Here is a 19,539-nt window from a genome sequence, read left to right on the forward strand (position 1 = left end):
ACATGGATTAGTGTAATATCATAATGTTGATCTGCTCTGTACACACCACATGGATTGCAGTCTGTCCATCCTGGAGGAGGGATCTGTGCTCGGTTGCTCTCACCATTAAAGGGTCCAAGGACAGAGGGATGTAATATGTTGTAAAGCCCCCGGAGGCAAATTGTGATTTGTGATATTGGGCTTTTTACATAAAATGTGATTAAATTGGATAAATAAGTTGCAATGTGGTCTTTTAAATATAATTTGCTGTTTATCTCTCTTCCATCTCACAACACATAAGACTGGAAGCTGGTGCTTTCCTGTCTGAGCTCCCAGCTGCCGCCTACCTTCAGTAAGGCCACGGTAGTAAAAAGCCGCCCACATTGACTCAACTATAAATTCTTGTCTGTGTGAGTGATGCTTTCGGTAGCTATGGAAACCTAATATAATGCACACTCGCCTTCCTCCCTCTCTCTCTGTCTCTCCCTCCTCCCCTCTCACTCTCTGCCTATGTCTCTCTCCCTCCACACCAAAGCTCTTTAGGCTACTTTGCGCATGTACGGCCAGTCAAACCGAGCATTGCATCGACTCCAAGATGGCGAAAACACGTCTGGCTTGCCTCCTGACTCTCCTCTCAACTCACTGTAAGTACAAAAATGACCTGAAATGTCTCTTACTTTGCCGTTTTCTCTTCGGGGAACGTGACCGTCAAATGCTGTTTACTTCTGCATCTGTTTGGTCGAGGTTTGACACCAGCGTCAGGCAAACAAAATAGATTGTCCCTCATAAGTAACCCTATGTGGACACAACTAACGTTAAACTCAAGCCACACTGACAGCAAGACCAGTCTCTCTAACGTGAAGTAGGCTAAATGTAGTTATTAGTTCTATTAACGAAATGGCAAATAGAGTCGCCATTTTTGATACAACTTACTGTCAACATGTCTGGCAAATGTAGCGACGTTGCGGCTCAAGCGATGGTTTTAGGCAGCTATTATTTCTCAAATCCATCGCCAACTCTCCCTCGCCGTTTAAAGCGGAATAGTGTGGCTGCGTGTAAAATAAGGGTGTGTGGATGTAGCCTCTTATGAGCACAGCAGGACAAAGTGAGCGAAATGTTGAGGTCTTGCATCAGTTCAATTAGCGGCGTGTTTCAGAGTGCGGTTAAGCCACCACGTTTGTCGGAAAAAGTTTCACCCTCTCAAGTTTGGAGAGAGACTTGTTTGTGAATTAAATATGAATTAAAGCAGTTTCGTAGCCAGTGCTGTTAACTATTTAAGGCGGGTTTGGAGCCGCGGTGATGGCAGAGATGTTGGAAGTAGTGATGCGAGATAACGGTTTTTCCTGCGGCGGAATAAAGCAGGCTGTCCGCGGGAGGAGCCAGCCAGCCAGGCCAGCGAGTGTCCTTTCCCCCCTCAGCCTCCTCCTCCTCCTCCACCCGCTGCTGCTGCTGGACCCTTTCAAACCGCACCACAACGGAGCTGGAAAACACAAACAGCCGTCGGAAAATCAATTCGTTTCAGTCGCCCACCCTTAAAGAAAATACCCCATAAGCAATGTCTATCAGACCTATAGTTGGAAGTGATAGGCGCACACCTGTAAGATCGCAGCAGCTCAATTTAATTTTAACGCACGAGTCGAAAATAGTACTACGATAGCAGGCCTACGATATTTGGAGCAATTGCAAAGTTGAATTAGTCTACATGCAATTAGATGAAATAAAGGGACAGTTCCTAAGTTATCAGTGGATGGGGTGTCTAGGGTGTGACTTTATTTATTTATTTTTTATTTAAATTTTTTTACCCTCCGTGATGCTACAAATATTTTTCCTTGAGCCTCCCTGAGTGACTGGAGGAAATGCATGACCTCCACCATGAATTCGTTAATAGATTTTTAAAACTTGAAAGTCTGCTTAAGGAAAGTTAAATGTTGAAGAAAAAATCCTGGAGCTGATAAAAAGCCTTGTTTTTTGTTGTTGTTTTTTTGTACTCTAGTCCTGCGTGCTGGTAAGTTCCTGCAAACGGTTTATTTTTGGCTAAATTTTAGGCTATATGTAAAATACAATGATTTTGGTGGAATATCACTATGTTAAGCTCAGATTTGGTTATGTTTTTTTTCTGGGACTGTCAAAAATTTTAAAATCCAATGATTATTTCTGTTTATACTTTCTGTCTATGATAAATTGTGTAATTTTGGTATTTTTGAAACATGCCTTGGAATGTTTCCTTAAAAAATTGGCAGTAAAATAAGTACAAAATACAGCTATTTCAATCTGTATGCCCTTCTGTAAGCCAAAATGAAAACAAGTCCCTCCACAGTGCTTAAATTTTTTTAATTGCCTCCCCCTTTGGCACCACCCCTCCCCCATCAGAAGTAACGAACAGTCCCAAAGAATCAAATATTTGCTCTGCTGGTGTGATCACACAGTTTTGTCATAGAAAAGTCGCTTGGTGCTGTGCTATGTAGTGATTTTTTTTTTTTTCTTGATAAATTGAGATTGATTCTTTTCTCAAAACCTGATAAAGGATCTCAGCTGCTCCCAAACTATTACAGTAGGAGAAGGAACATTTAATGCTACAGTTTACAAACTGTTAATAAGATAAGATAAGATAAGATAAGATAAGATACACCTTTATTGATCCCATAATTGAGAAATTCCAGATTCCAATTTAGATAGATTTGCTACCCTTCATTCGATCCCCAGTACAGACAATATTTCACATGCCTGCTTTAATTGTACATTTTAGTTGAACATTTTTGGAAGTGTAACAACTGTTTTCCCTTTCTTGCATGAATAACTGTGCTTCGGTAATAATTTTGCCACAACACTTGGGCATGGAATGTGTTGATTTTCTCTGGTTTCTACTTGGACTTAGATTGAGCAAGGTGTGAGAGGACAGACCTACAGATCAAAGAGAAGTACAGACATAAGAACCTCCTGTGATCTCTCACGTGTGTCAACTGGCTTATTCTTCTTGCTTTAATTAGGAATAGCAGCAGAGCTTGTTTGAAATCTGTTGCTGTACTATCAGAACTGTCTCTCTTGACACACCTCGAGGCTGTGTGCTGATTTTTTTTCTCTTCAAGCGATACATTTCAAAGTCAGTACTCTTGATGATGTTCCCCTTAGTAAATCTGTGACATGGCATGGTTGCAGCACAATTGACATTTTTTGTGGGGGGGGGGGGTCGGGTCAGTGAGCTGGCGAAGAATTAAGAATTTCTTTTGTCTTGCCTGGACAGGGCTTAGCCATGTGGCCAACTGGCTCCCAGCCAGCATCACCACTGTCTTTAGAAACAGGACAAATCTGGCTAAACTCAAGCTGGCCACAAGCCGTGTTATGAATTTCCACTTGGTACTGATACTAATAGGAATTGACTGTAATTAGAATTTGTCTTGTATTTTGGAAAAGCATTCCACAAACTGAGTAAAAAAAAAATTCAGAGGAAGGAATGTATTATTTGCTTTGCTTCTCGTTCTGTAGGTCACACTTTGTGTTCCTCATGTGTCTGTGAGATGTGCTTGTTATTTTCATGACATTCTTTGGTAGCTATCATCTTAATGGGCATGCAACCCCAGCCATTCCAAGTGAAGTCTAAAGCCAGTGCGACTCAACATAGCTGCAAATATCAGCCCAGTCATCTGTCAGCAGAGCGAAAGACGAGGGCCATTGTTATTTTAAGTACACATGCTTACAGCAGACTTTCCAATCTGATCTAATGGAATGCACTGACATTTTCCATTGTTGGCTTCACCTGAGCCATTTCACTTAAAATATTCCAAAGACAGAGGCATGCACTTAAACAAGACATCTGCCAGAACCTTCCTGCCAAGAGCATGGCCAAGATATGTGGGAGCTTGGAAGATGCTCAGAGTGGATTGGTACCATGCAAATATAAACTTTGACATCACTGCTCTCTTATAAGAAACACCTGTGGACATCTATACATTTCAAAACATATTGCTTACTTTTTACTTAATTATCGGGACAGCCAACAGAAAACTTTCTAATTAAATAGAATCGTGAAAACCTGATTATTTACAATTAATATCTGAAAATTGACATCAAGAATGCAGATATTGTTTCAGGTTCGATTCATCAGTTTTCAACTTATTCAAGTGTTGAAATTGATTTATCTTCCCGGAGAACTGACATTTTTATGACGTGACATTATCCTTTGTTTTCACACATGGCTGTCAGCCTAATCCAAATTGAGCTCTGTCTTTATCAGAATTGATAAGATAAGGGAGAAAGCTGTCAGCTAGATTGTTGCAGAGTCTCCCCTGTGTGTTCTCTCTTAATAAGTCATTGCATCACTGAGAGAGCTTTGAACATCCGCTAACCCACACATAACTGGGGTGCTCATCGGATGACGTTACTCAACGCACTCTTCAAACATTTGTCTATATTAGAGCCAAGTGTCGACACTTCTCTCATTGTTTTGCATGTGTGGCATAGCCGTTTGGCACGGCAGGAGTCGGTGCGCCCCAAGATAACTGCAGATAGTGGCTCCCCGAGGAGGTGCATGTTGTCAGATGTTTCCCTCCCCACCCAAAGCTTGTGAGCAAATGTTTGGAGCACTCTCTGAATGGCATGTACGGCCCCTGTGGGCAAGTCACATACAGTCTGACATTTTACTGCAGAGACAGTAAATGGCAGAGTAAAACAGGGACAGACAACAGAAAGGAGTCCCCTGCTGCTGAGCATTTGTTTATCACAAGTCAGGAGTTCTTCTCTCCAGACACCCCGAAGTGAGAGGTGTCAGTGGCATAACACATCAGCCCTGTCGCCTGGATATTCCGTTTTTATTCAAATAATTTGAAACAGCCAATATATTTTTTGAGGGAAATGTCATGCAGAGCCCAACCCCATCTTTAGATAAAATGCTGGCATTATATGTTACGGATACGTTACATAGTAGTAGCTTAGTCCATAGGGACTTGGGTTGGGAACCGGAGGGTCGCCTGTTCAAGTCCCTGTCTGGACCAAATATGGAGCATGGAGTGGTAGCTGGAGAGGTGCCAGTTCACCTCCTGGGCCCTTGAGCAAGGCACCTAACACCCCCAACCACTCGGGGTTGTCCGTGGGCAGTCCCCTCACTCTGACATCTCTCCACTTAGTACATGTATCGGTCCTGTTTGTGCATGTGTGTATTTCGGACCTGTGTGTAATTGATAACAGAGCGAAAACACTGAATTTCCCCTCAGGGGGATTAATAAAGTATATAAAATCAGAAAATTAAATTACTTAAATATGCATGTTATCATGTAGGATATACATTAAAATGTTTCCACAATATTGTGGTTAACTTGGTGAGGCACAAAAAACACATACACACACACAGTTATAGTTAAAAAAGGATTTGACTTTAAATACTCAGTGTTGGGGGCACAATACCCGCTGGAAAAGCAGCGATATCTGAGTAAAAACAGCCACTTTTCACGGCACTATCCCCGCTGGAAAAACAGTGGCCAATTGCTAAAGTCACCCACATTTGGGAGCTAAAACAAAAACGCTGGAAAAACAGCTATGGGTTTCTAAAATCACCCAAGTTTGGAGGCAAAAAAAAACCTGCATGACAGTGACAATCCACCAAAAAACACCCAAGTTTGGAGGCTAAAAAGCTGCGAGAAAAACATGCATGGGCTCCTTAAAGCACCCATGTTTGGGGTTTGAAAATCTCCAGGAAAAAACAGTCAGTAGTCCCAAAAAAACAACATTTACTGACTAAAAAGCTGTTCACAGCAGCGGCTTGCAAAAAAACAGTTAGTTTTGTTGTGTGCTGGTCTCAAACAGTGGTCTCTAGCCTGGCAGGCATCCTAGGTGCCATCCATTATCCCCTCCAACTGCCAAACACAAAGTCAGCTCATATTCTACGTCCCTTAAAAAAGTTGATAAGATATGTATAAAACATACAAATCTAATGTATTTGTGGTTTGCCAAAATGTACAATACCAACATCACACTCATACATTGTTGCTAATAAATGTTCCTGGCAAGTTGCAAAATTGTTGATACTGAATAAATCAGCCAAGTGTTCAATAACAATATATTTCATTAGTTTTCCACCAAAATTGGCAATCTTTGGATCATTGCCCTTTTCATTAGCATTTAACCGAAATTACAAACTTTCCTTAACATTAACCATTGTACTTTTGTTGCTTAAACCTAACCACAGACAGGATTCTGTTGTCACAGTTCTGCACTTTGTCCACCATCAACCCCAACCACCTCGCTGCAATTCTTGCTCGGTACATAAATGTAGTGTTTTATCAACTCGAAGTAACGTCGTCTCTGAACATAATCCAGGCAGCAGTTACGCTGTCAGCAGAACATAATTATGAAAACAGTTTACTATTATACAAACGTAATTTCTGGAAGATGGGGTTGAACACATTAATCATGGCTGTCATTATGGCCTCAGCTCATATGTAACAGCAGGAAGGAATTCTGCATTTACCATGGGCTTGTTTATTCCCTAGCTGAGAGTTGTGTAATGACTTTTACACAATCACATGCTTCTGTAATATGTTTCTTTATATTACTTCAGTCAGCCATGTGGCTATCTGTGCAATAACAGCCCCTTCATGGGATCAAGTCAAAGTGGCACATGGCCCTTACTGTGGAATGACCTGAAACAGCTGAGCAGGAGTGGGTGGTGGTGTTTTGAGTAGCGTGCAGGCGTAACCAGAAATATCTGCTGCGTCCCTCCCAAACCTGAGTTAGCAAATGCAGCATTCCAAATAGAAAACACATGGAGGCAGAAACCATCTCATCATATGTGCACTGACTAACAATCATAACCACCTGTTTTCCTAAGAGATAAAAGGGACCCCTGTTGATGAATTGGCTGAGGTCAGAGCAGAAAGGCGGAGATGTGGAGAAAGCCCAGCAGTGTTGCTTGTTGAAGGCGTTCAGAAAGCAGGCTGGGTGTGTCGATACATTTCCAAACAAAGAAATTCATTTTAACTGGACATAGAGATGCACCCTGTCGTGCTTTTATAATTTTTTCAATAAGCTACAGCAGATGCTGAGACTGAAAGGCAAACACTGACATGCTAACATATGGGGATGGCATGTGCGTGCTTCACATGTCAATAAGACTATCATGTGAAAGAATCATTGGTTATAAACTAGAACCGGCCTCCAGGCAGTACAAATTGGCCAAAAGCTCCAAATGAACATATTATAAAGGTTCTGATTAGGTTAATGAGGTTTTGTTGATAAAGTATGTAAAAGTAGAGATTTGGACAGGAGAGCGATTCATGAGATGAGAAGTTAATTGTTGCCCTGTTTAGGGGAATGAGCTTTCAGAAATGATTGCTCTCCCTAAAAAGAAGGCTAAATTGGTTGTTTGTTTATACAAGGCATTATTACATTCCATGTTTAGGCTACTCTAGATCAACAGGATAATCTCCAAGATGCTTCTGTGCTGTCTGCCTGAGCTTAGGGCAGCACAAGAGAGGTTTCCTGTTTGATGATCATTATCTGTGGTCACATGGTCCCCGGAGGGAGGAAGCGCCACAGCAGTTCTCCTTGTGTGTTCACTGGATACTGACTGAGCACATCAATAGGTCAAAAGAGGCCGCCATTGATCAAACATTGGGATGCTGTCAGCTTAGTGAAATAATTAGGGGTTTCATTAATGACATGGTCGAGGCAATGAACTACATGTGGCTGAGCTGCTGTCGCTCAGAAGGGAAAAAGCTCGAGGCTGCGCTCCCGCTGAGAGTCATAACCAGATAATCGCTCTGGATTCATCTTTTGTTTACCAGGCTGTAACAAAGGGGCAATTACTGTCTAAAAATAGCCACAAGGCAGAGTCATCTGACAACCTCAGGTGTTTGATCACAGTTCATTCCAAACCATCAGGGCCACCATCAAAAATATCTACTGCAGCTTAACGAGAAAAAAAATCTTCCTTTCTACTGTTACTTTTCAGTTCCAGGAAACTTCTTATTCAAATGTGAATAAGTATAAAAACTAGTGGAAATAAAATAACATTACGGCTCAGCCCGATGATGTCAGGCCACACAGGGATTTTTAAGGACTAATAATGGCAGGAACCAGACCCAGGTGAGCCCTAATATCAAACTGAAATATTAAATTCAACTCTAAATGTAGCCAATGTCTGGCTAAAAGCCTTGTTGCCGCATTCTGAAATAGCAGACAGGCTTTCAACTTTCCTTGGAGTCGACAGACAGTAATGAATAGAAATAAAACATAAAGAGTTCAGGAGGACTAAGAACAATTTCTTGGCAAGAGGAAATATGACTGCACAATCTTTTTGACCTGTTCATCAGGAATTAGATCTGGAGTCGTTTGTTTAAAAAAATCCATCGCTCCCTGGATTATTAAAGAACCAATGAAATGGTATTTGACTCATTTGATGACACATAGCCACGATAATAAGAAGACATTGGAGGGAGCGTTGGGGTGATGGCAAACACAACTGTATATGTGTGTTGCCTTGGAGACAAGACCCCAGCTCTCCACCTATAGCTCCCAGAGATGTTGAACATAATGTTGAGCCTCTCAGTACAGGTTGAGGAAGATGAAGAAAAATGACTGTGTGCAGAGTTTTTGGGAGTTTCCAGCTCTGTGTCATCAATCTGTATAACAATGAAAGGGTGATTCTGGTTTATAGTTTCAAAATTTTTCATGAATGTTTTTAGGGAAATAAGAGACAGGCTGCAGCATGTGGAGATCTCATCTGAGGAGCTGTACCTGTAATCAATAGCAATGCTGCATATAATACTGGTATGCCGCTAGTTATTTTTACCACAACAACTGTTAGGGTGTGTTAATAACAAAAAGAGTGAAAAACTGAATTGAATTTCCCCTCAGGGGGATTAATAAAGTATATATAACTCCCTCTGTTAATCAGGAGCAGTTGTACTTGAAGCTCATTTCCTTTTCTTACGTCTGGTAGCCTGTAATTAGGGGTTTCCCACTCTTACATCCGCCACCTTCAGATTCACGTCAGGCCTACAACATGATGCTGTGGGGGTGGTGAGGGGTGTGGATGCACCTGTCAGACATGTGTCTCAAAAATAATAAAATAACATCTATTTTCTGAAATAATTTTAGGCACATGTTGTAATGTCCATGTTTGAAATAAGGCTGTTTGACAGAAAGTCATGCACGGTTTAGGTTAGGTTTAACAGAGACACTAAATGTCAGATACAGGACCTCATGTGAGTTACTGGCATCCTCTGAGAGGCAGTACAAAATAGGTTCAAAACAGCACAGCACAGAAATGATGGATGGGACTTGGTCAGTGAGCAAGACCTAAACCTTGATGCTGTCAACTTAAAAATAAATAAAATGAGGAAATTATTTATTACATGCAGGCAAGCCTGGCATTTTCAGACTTAACAAGAATTGAATGGTGCAAAATCTGTAGCTTTTCATTGAATTGTGATTAGAAATGCATGTCAAAGATTGATCTTAGTCTTCATGTCTTAAACGAGGGGCTCAGTAGCTCCATACTTGGCAGGACAGTCTGCAGAGAGGGGATTTCAGAGTGCTAAGGGTCAGACATGACACAGAAATCTTGGTGCTCATCCAAATGAGTTATTAGTGATGATGAACTTCTCTCTCTCTCTCTCTCTCTCTCTCTCTCTCTCTCTCTCTCTCTCTTTCTCTCTCTCTCTGTGTAAGAGTAATAATGGCGATGTGTTGGATTTCTCTGTCAAATGTTACTTGCTGGTCCTCTATTGGCATTGTTGCTTCATCCTTTCAGTGAGACATTTGCTTTTGAGGTACAATGAGGTAAAAGCTCAGCTTCATCTGCAGTCATTTTTAACACCAGCTCAAGTTCAGCTTAAAATAATATAGCACATTGCTGAATGTGAAAATAAATCACAAATTAGATTTTGGTTCAAATGAGTTGCCTCAGCCTGCTTGGGAGTTTGATACTTTATTTCCAACCTAATGGAATTCAATGTCACTCTGACTATTTGTGACAAGTCACAAGACATTACACTTAAGAGCTCAGAAAGCCTTTCCTATCTGGCCCAGAAAATGTATTGTCTTCTAATAAATAAATAGTGTAACACTTTGGAAAATTCACTCATTCACTTTCTGGCAGAGAATTACATGAGCATCCCATTCTCATACAACGGTTCGTATGATTTTCTACAAATTTTGCACCCTACGAAGAACATTATGTCCTTAACATACAATACTTAATTAACGTAAAGTTAGGTTTAGGCCATAAAAGTTACTCTGGTTAGGTTTAGGAAAAGAATTATGATGAGGACGTACCTTAAAATGACTCAAAAGTTCACACGGATCCAAACACACGACTTTCTTTGTGACCCCATCCACTTCCCCTACCTGCCTCCTTGCAAGAGCATGTTTGGGTTTCTTTCAGACTGTTCTCGTAAACGTATGTTTTCCTACGAAAAGTAATGCATCCAAATTCATACATATCCCATGTATTTTGAAAGGCTGGGATCACAATTCAAGTGCGTTGACAGGACTATACAAAGAAGCAGTCCCGGATGTTCTTGTTAGGAGGCAGGTTGGGGTCATGGGTGAGTCATAAACACCCTGTCTTTCCCCCGGGACTTTCCGTTGGACTTAACTACAAATTTAGCGCCCCATGAATGATATTAAGTCTTTAACATACAGTTATGTATGTAACATATAGTTACTGAGGTTAGGTCTAGGCAAGTAAAGTTGCTGTTGTTAGGTTTAAGAAAAGAAATATGGTGAGGACGTGCCTTAAGATGATCAACCTACCTCTTTACATGAGTGCTGGGGACTGCCTCCTTGTTTACTCTTGTCAGTGCATTGGTCATGTGGTTGCAGCCTTTCACAATCTGTGGGATATGTACGAATTTGGATGCATTACTTTTCGTAGGAAAACATGTGAACAGGTCATGAGAACAGTCTGAACCAAAATAACCCAGTAACAAGTAGAATCGATACGTCTCTTGTCAAATAATACCTGCTTTCAATCCTTTTGTCCCAACTGTCTCAACCTCTGACCGTATCAGCAAACTTTCTGCTGCTGCCATCTCTGGAAGAACTCTCCTCCCAGTGAATGGTCAGTTCAACATCTGCCCACAGAAGCACCTAAGATCAAACACCAAGCCGTTAAACAGTCCCAAAAAACTCACTTGGAAACTGAAACACTTCAACTCTGTTGTTAAACCCATTAATAACCTTTAGGTAACATTAACCCTGGCATGGCGCTCACACTCCCGCAGCAGCAGCTACAACCCATACAGTCTGTGGTGTGGTGAAGTCAAACACAATGCATCTGTCCGAGTTGGCAGTTCAGCCTGTGATGCCACCAAATGTTCCAAAGTATGGCTATACTATATGCCACTCCATGCACATTATAAGTATTGAATTAAGGACTTTGTTGGCATCACTATCACTTTAACGCTACTGGTATTGGTAGTGGTATCATACTTTCTTAAACAGTAACCAACCCTAATAGACAGACAGATAGAAGTACTATTTTATCATGCAAATTCCAAAAGCTGTATTACAGCTACGCTGAAAAGCCATGTGGCTGTAGCCTGCCCACCAGTACTGTCAAGAGAACAGTGCAGTTTTCATTCAGCTGGGTGGACAGATAGGGTTGGCAGATTGTAACCAGACCATCTGGCCATATGGTGTGAGGGCTATTCCTTCTGGGCTACTTAGTGATAAATATGCTGACATTGAACTGGAATTGATAGCACTGTTATGCTATTTTAGAGCTTGCCAAAATATCTTTTGGTACAGAGCACTCCAAATGGCATTGATCTGAATAGTATTGATCTGTCAGGCTAATGGCTTCAAGCCAAATAGTGAAAAAAGTCCAGACAGCAAGATGATCACGAAGACCTTCCACTGCGTCCACTAAAACGCCCTCATGAGCTTTGTGAGGAAGTGTCTTCGTTCAAAGAGTTGTTGGATGAAACAGGAATAGATACTTAAAAAGAGGTGAAATGGTTGATATCTGGGAGCATTAATGGAATTTCTTGATTCTGTCAGAAAAGATCACGAGTGCCGGAGTCAGCCGTGTTTTTTATTCTTTGCTGTGAATCATGCTAGAGGAAAAGCTCAGCGTGCACAGTGCTGTTGCCACATGTGTGTGAGGGCATACTTGGGGTAAGTAAGTGCCTCAGATATTTGTCAGGATGCCAGACATAGGCGACGAGTTTGTAACACGGTTGCTGGCCCCTGTCTGAGCTCCAATAGAGGGGGCTTTGCATGTGGGTCTGCTTGGTTTCTGTGTCATAGAAAGCAATAGAGAGAGGAGACAGCAATTTGGGTGGATTTCATCATGACTCAGTGGTTTGTCAGGCATTTGTCATCATTGTAACAGGTCACTCAAAATGGCCAGGCTGATGCCTCCAAGCTGATCAGAGACTTAAGTATTAAGTTGTGGCTGTCCTGTAATTTTAGCTACAGAACCTTCATGGAGACTGAACTGACTGTCAACATGGCTGTCCACCAACTGCAGCACCAAGAGGAGCATAGTATTATGAATATATTTTAAAATACTCGACCCTGTTTTGACCTTAGTGATGGAAAATAAAAAAAGGGGAAGACATTACATAAAAACGGAGAATGAGCCAGTAAATATCCCATGCCCATCTGTGTTAAGGGATTTCCTGAATCTTTTGCCATTAAGATTGTAATTAACCTAAATTGTCTGTTTCTCAACATTAAACCTCATATCCTGTAAGAGAGCAGAGTCATTCCCAAAATGCCCATGTTATCTACTCTGCCATTTCCTCTCACAAGACTGCTCCAATTCCAAAGTCAGATTAATGTATTTATACAATGGTCATTATGAGAGCTTAAAAGGTAACCCGAAAGGAACCCATTTGGATTCCCCACAGAGCCATAATACTGTAATCACAGAGCATTATTATATGGGATTTTCAAGACTTACAACTGTCCTTGCTGCGTGAAAAGATACCAAAACAAAACGAATGCAGCCAGAAATATTTTAAAGGAGCTGTTTACAACATCTACAATATATCTGTGATTCAGAGTCTGATTTAGAGGTTGTCTGTACATGGTTCTCAGCATGAATGTGGCTGAGCTGGCAACTAGCAGGGTAAGGGTTAGGTTGAGTTATACAACATTTTTCCACATATGCAGCACAGCTGAACAGTTAATCTAATTCAGATCAATACTGTGATGTAATAGAATGTGATTGTCAAATCACAAAAGCAGCAATTAAGAAAAAAAAAAAAAAAAAAAGCTATACAGTCTAACTAGCCAAAGGATCATAAACACCTGGCCCTGTGGTCTTCACATCTACACAAGCTGCAGAGCTGCAAACTGTAGAGTGAGTGACTAATAGACAGCTACTTGACAGAGACAGAAAACCAGCTCAACAACATGGCCAAATGCAAGTATGATGCTGAATATATTAAACTGTGTGGACCTTGAATTGTTGACTGAGGGAAAATCTGGACCCTGCGGCTGGACGAGTTGGGGGTCTAAAGTCTCCACTGGTCTAAAGAATCAATGTAATATTGTATTTTGATGAAATTTGTGATTTACACCCCTACCAAAATAGACTAATACTGAGCAAGAACTGTTAACAGAGTTAAATTAATGAGTAAAAGTGAGGTTCCCCTTAAAGTGACTTGAGAATCTAAACTTTATCAGCAGATAAGCTGGTTGCACCTAATGCACCTAAAATCCTAACTGTGTGGAATCTTGATGGAAGCTTGAAAATCACTTGGAATAATACTGTAGAGCCATCTTGCAAGGGAAAACTAACTTTGACATTGCAAAGACAGAATCATACCTTCTTCTTCAGGTGCTTGACTAGTTTCTTAATTAGTTACAGTCTGCGTCTTGACTTGCTCATATATACAAACTAAGCCACATCTCAAAGTCATCCTCTTGAACCCAAGAATACAGAGAGCACAGATGTGCAGTTCCTAAAATATTCAGCATACAAAAGCAAAGAGGCAACAAATAATTTATTGAGAAAATAAAAAAACAACAGCAGAAAACACGAGAACAAAAGCCATTTAGTCGGCAGGGGTAAAGTTTACAGAGCGCACACGAAGCCTCAGAATATGTGTGTGCCTTTTGTGGGTGGTGAACAAGAGAGAAAACATACAACAGGCCACCAACCCCTGCACTCCACCCCAAAGTTGAACTTGGAGCTCCCTCTCAGCCATTTATTCTGGTACGGTCTGTTCGAGCAAGAACAATGATCTTATGGTTTCATAAGCTTCCACCACACTTTCAGAGGGAATCTGCATCTGCATGCTGACGAGTGTCTCGAAAAGGCCTCTGTCCAGCCAGAGCTCGGTGTAATGAATCCCCCCCCCTTACACCCCCATCACTCCATCCTTCCCTTCCCTCGCCGAGGATCACTCATGCAGAACTGAGCGACTGTGCAGTTTTATCTCAGATCATCAGCACTCAAGATCATCAGTGTTCACATCTGTGAGCGGCTTCATTTGGGGCAATTGTTAGCATGGTAACGACCAGAGAGAAGCTCAGTTCTGCAGTGACGGATGAACTCTGAAGGACTGTAGTGATGTGCTGGTATCCAAGCTAAAGGTTCCAGTCAGATCTGAGTACAACAGGCCTTATGAATGAACTGAAGCACTTGTGCCTGCTCTATTAGACTGTTTTCCTTTCAGTGTTGGGATGGATTTATTTAAGCAGATTGAGTCTGGTGTTTTGCCAATCAGTGGTAGTCATGGCTTATCAGGGCTGGGCCTGCTGAGCACACTTCCACTAGATTCACCGCAGTCTGGATATTCCTTACTGGGGGCAACAGGCTGACTAGTGACTCTGGTTTCTAATTGATGGAATATTCTGCTCACTCTGACTCACTTGTAATTAGTTAACAGGAAATTTTTCCTGCACACAGCCTAATCATTCTACATTTATGCTGCATGCAAAGCAGTTTTTCCCACAGAATAAGAATCTATAGCCCCTTTAACACTGCCTCTTCAAGGGGGGAATGTCATGCCGCAAATCTGCCTCACTGTGCTGTGTAAAAGGTACAATTGTGGCATGGAGGGACAGAGTTGCCTTTAAGCTGGCATCGGAGGTAGTAAAAGCGCTGAAACAATGTCTAAAAATGAGACAGCAGACAGGACAGGACCATGGCCAGCATGGGTGTGAAGTTTTGATGGCCTGTTACGTGTGTAGTCCACTGCAGAAGATTTAAAAAGTAGCTGATAGCAGTTAGCAGCTAACTCAGAGAAGAACAGCGTCTGACAATCTCTAAATTCTGTGTTTTTTGCTAGTGTGTGAACGCAGTGCAGTCGGAAATTTTCTGCACTGCGAGTGTGGTGTACTGAATAACCGAACAATATACATTTTCCAACAGTGCTCCTAAGTAACAGTCCAGCTCCAAAAATAGAAAATCAAAATGTGTTGGCAGATGTTTTGATTATGGTGAGCCGTCACAAATAAATGAATGTGTGGGAAACCCTGTAAAGCAGCAAAACCTGTCTGGTTTGGGCAGAGATAAACTCCACAATGTTAGGATTTCCTTACTGAATTGAGTGCCAGATGCGTGCAGGTTTTTGTTTTCGTAATTGCTTGTTAACACCAGAAAGTGCATTATAATGTGTTTCATAAAATATCTCAGCATTCTTAACTATAAGAGAAAGAAAAGGTTCAATGGAAAAAAAAAATCAATATTTCCATGTGTATGGAAGCATTAAACTTTGTTTTGATTGTCACAAAAGTCTCTTTTCTGTGTAATCAACAAGGTATTGAACAGGGCAGCACACACACGCCATGCTAAGCCACACAGCAGTCACATTTGACGCAAGCAGAGACAGCAGGTGATGAGGTCGCCAGCTGTCCTTTATTCTTACCATGAAAGCACTTTTGAACCTTGCCATTGTTTCCCGGACCTGTAGGTCGCAGTGTAACTGTGTACAGCACACCTTTACTTCCTGTGTGACTACTCACATGGTGGCATAGTTCACGTTAGAGCCTTGAGACAGAATGGGAGGTATGAAATGTTCAGTTGTTTGGCTGTCTGATGCCTCTGTCTGGTATTTCCCACGGAAACCCATCAAGGATTCCTCTCTTAGCAGGTGATGGAAGTGCAGCTCCAGTGGAGGGGAGGGGGTGCTCAGATGGTTTCCCTCCCCAGCTGTTGTTTAAGCAACATTCCCAGTCCCACAGCTCAGCCAGCCTGTGCAAACTATTTGAGTCTAGAGTATGCCTTTATGAACATTTGTTGTTTGAGGGGGCTGCTTGTTGGCAAATTCTTGCTTAGAAATCGCACACTTTGATGTCTCAATATTTATTTTTGTTTTTTTGACATGGAAGGCACAGAATGTTTATAAACAACTGTCTCTTGAAATAAGTAACAGTCATGATTTATTCCCAATCATGTGTCTTGCAAAATGGAATTTCCAACAGCCACATACTGTTTTCAGTATGTGAGACGCCGTCTCCACCCTTTTAATTAGGAGTTATTTCAGAGAATGGAATAAACATAGACAAGATACAAACTTTAATGTTAATGTTGTTTGAATTATGTGTAATGCCATGTAGTTTTAGTAAATGTTAAATCTTTAATTCAAATTTCCTCACGGTTAAAATACCCGAGACAATTGTCTGTCATGTAATGTGACAGTTGTGTGTCTTTTCCTAAGTGCCATTACTTTCTCCATTGAAAGTCTTTTGTAAAACTTGTGGAGGCATGAAGTGACCTCGGTCCCCTCAACCACGCCTGCCTGTCAAAGCTCATTTCACCTGTGACCAGTCATCCCCACACAGTCACACACTTTTGGCGACCTCACATTCTGCACTCCTCTTCATGTACTCCACATTAGTGCTTACTAAGGAACAATGAAAACAGTCAGAAATGCTTCCCACAGCATTATATAACATGCAGGCCAGTTGCCATAGTTTGTGAGGGACTGCTTTAAAGGAAATCTTTGTCAAAGAGTAAATCTGTGCAGCAGTTATGTGTTTGACCCTTGATTCTCTGCTTGACCACTCTGATTGACCTGCAGATTTTTTTTTTTTTTCCCTCACAAAGTAACCACGCACTCCCTTCTGTTTGGTATGGTACATATTAAAATGTAAGGAGTAATCAGATGGTGAGTAAATTTCCCCAAAACTGTCTTTTACATTGTATTCTCAGAAGAAAATTTTGCTGCCCACAATAGTCTGCCTTCTCCAATTGTGAATCACAACATAGAGGGTCATATAATTAAATAACCTTAAGTTTTGTGGGCACTGTATACTGCGGTGTGTCTGTGTGTGTGTTTGCTAGCTGCTAGGCTGCTCACCTGATAGCTGCATCTCCACTGCTATTTCCTTCCATGCTTTGTCCATCTTTAAGTGATCATGGTAAGATCTGGAGGACACAGCATTCAGGCAAGGTTTCTGGTGCCCAAACTCCAAAAGGTTTTCCTCTTTGCTGAAATCCCACACATTTCTTTTAGTGCATTTTGCCTCCATTTCATGTGTGTTTATTTAGGTTTAGCACTGATCAGTACATCAATTTATGCTGCATTTCTGTTGGTTGATTAGTTGGTTAGTAGACGTAGGTCATAACAGCAGTCACACTGTGAGATGGTCATCCCAAGTTTCTGACACTGTCAGAATTTGATCCCAGGCTGTCTTTGATTGCAAGACCGTGACAACGGCCATGCTTGAACCTCATTCACTGTGCGCACAGGAACATCATTTTAGAGCCAGGGCCAAAGATATTGCCACGTATCTTTCACATTGGTCATCTTTTGTTTGGGACGACCCACAGTCGCACAATGTATACAGGGCTTTAGGAAAAATAAGGAGCAAAAGAATAAAGCAGGTGGAGTTCTTTTGCTGTGCTCAAAGGCTTCTCAGCAGTTTCTCAACTCTGTTAACAGATCAAATTCACAGAGCTGAGACTTGAGTTTGATCACTAAAACAATTTGTGAAATTGTGCGGGCTCATTTATAAGCCAATCAAGTTTTCTTTCGGATTTTGCTGTTATCTCAAGAGCTGTTTATTTCAGACAAATAAAGATTACTGCGGGGAGAGAGGAAAAGGGGGCAATTAAAGATCTTAAATAAGGCTCATGCTGAGACAAGAAACAGACTGATTCTCAGGAGCTGAATTTAAGAAGTATGAGAAAACAGTCAAAATCTCATACTGATGTTATTCTGAGCTCAGTTATGTGTAGGAGAATTAGGCTGGACAAAGAAGATATCTTATTTTGAATGTTCCTTTCCTCTAGGATTCTTTAAACAATTTATAACCCTTGATGATGTGCTGTAGTTATACACACTGTAAACCCCAATCCATCCATGACACAAAATCTCAATATAAAGTCTACACAAATGTGACATAAAAAACTTAAAAAACTGTTCACTTGACACAAAAACTCATCCCTTGTGAGCTTGACACATTTTTTATGTTAAGTAGACAATTTTTGAGTTTTGAGTTAATTTGACTTAAACTTCTATAGCTGATTTTACCTAATTAGTTTAAGGCCAATAAAAAACACTATCATTGTTAGAGCTGGGTTGAAAAAATCGATTTAATCGATTCGAATCGATTTTCCTTTAAATGGCACAATATCGATTCATTAATTAAAAATCGATCTTTTACTGTAACTGTTTATTTTCCTCTGTGGACGTGTTGTACAGCCGGTAGCAGACTGCAGCAGCAGTACTATCAGCCCAGATAATCTCGCGAGATCAGCATTTAGCACCTGTGGTCATGGCGAGAGATCTCACGAGACAGCCGGACACTGAATGAAGACAGAGCAGCAAACAATGGTGGGAGCGCGTCCACTGAAGGCATGAGTCTACGGTGCATTTTTCTCACTCGCATTTTCCCATAAAAATATAACGCTAATAATGTACACATGTTTATTAAATGCACATCAGTTTCACAGAAAAGATTAAGAAATACCACGAAGCATCAGCACACTGCTAACTGTCGCCTCCGTTCGTACCTCATACAGATCTGCTGGTAAAGTTAACTTAGCGTTAGCAAGCGTTATAAAAGACGGCAGAGAGGTGACGTTGTGCAAATAAACTAAAGATTTATTAATTTTCTGTAGCAGTAAATACATGGGCCAATAACAAATGTGTTAACTAACTATGCTAAAGCTTTACAAGCTATTCAGGGCTGCCGATGATAACGTTAACATGACAAACAGCAAGGCTAACATTACGGCTAACAAGCTAACGTACTGACGCTCCTCAGACACTCAGACACACACACACACACACACACACACACACACACACACACATACCGGGCAGCCTCTCGTCCTTCCTTAGCCGCTAACGTTAGCTCATGTACAACACAGGTACCACACAGAAACTTTTACAAAGGGTCATAATGTGCTTCTAGTGACTGTCAAATCGCCAGCGAAGTTGTTTACACTGCGGACACGGAGCTGTTAGTGCCTGCTCTCATGGGACAAAGATCCTCTGAGAAGAAAAACGGTTCACTCTGCTCTGCCGCCAGGAACAAACTGGGGGGCAAAGATCCTCTCTGAGGAAGAGGGTTCACTTTGCTGCAGGGTTCACCTACGTATATTGTTTCTCTTCTGATACAGTCAATGTGTGCATCACAACCACTGTAGTGTATTGC

The 19,539-nt window shown here is 41.3% G+C and overlaps 1 protein-coding gene across 1 annotated transcript in view; it reads left to right on the forward strand.

Moving 5' to 3' along the window:
- The first annotated feature begins 427 nt into the window (after positions 1 to 427).
- LOC126388146 (junctional adhesion molecule 3B-like) overlaps positions 428 to 19,539 on the forward strand; it is a 52,237-nt gene continuing 33,125 nt past the window's right edge. The window contains exon 1 of the mRNA XM_050041056.1: positions 428 to 623. Within this exon, the coding sequence (XP_049897013.1) occupies positions 428 to 623 (196 nt within the window). The remainder of the gene's footprint in view (positions 624 to 19,539) is intronic.

Source organism: Epinephelus moara, chromosome 3, assembly GCF_006386435.1.
Source record: "Epinephelus moara isolate mb chromosome 3, YSFRI_EMoa_1.0, whole genome shotgun sequence".
Lineage (NCBI taxonomy): Eukaryota > Metazoa > Chordata > Actinopteri > Perciformes > Serranidae > Epinephelus > Epinephelus moara.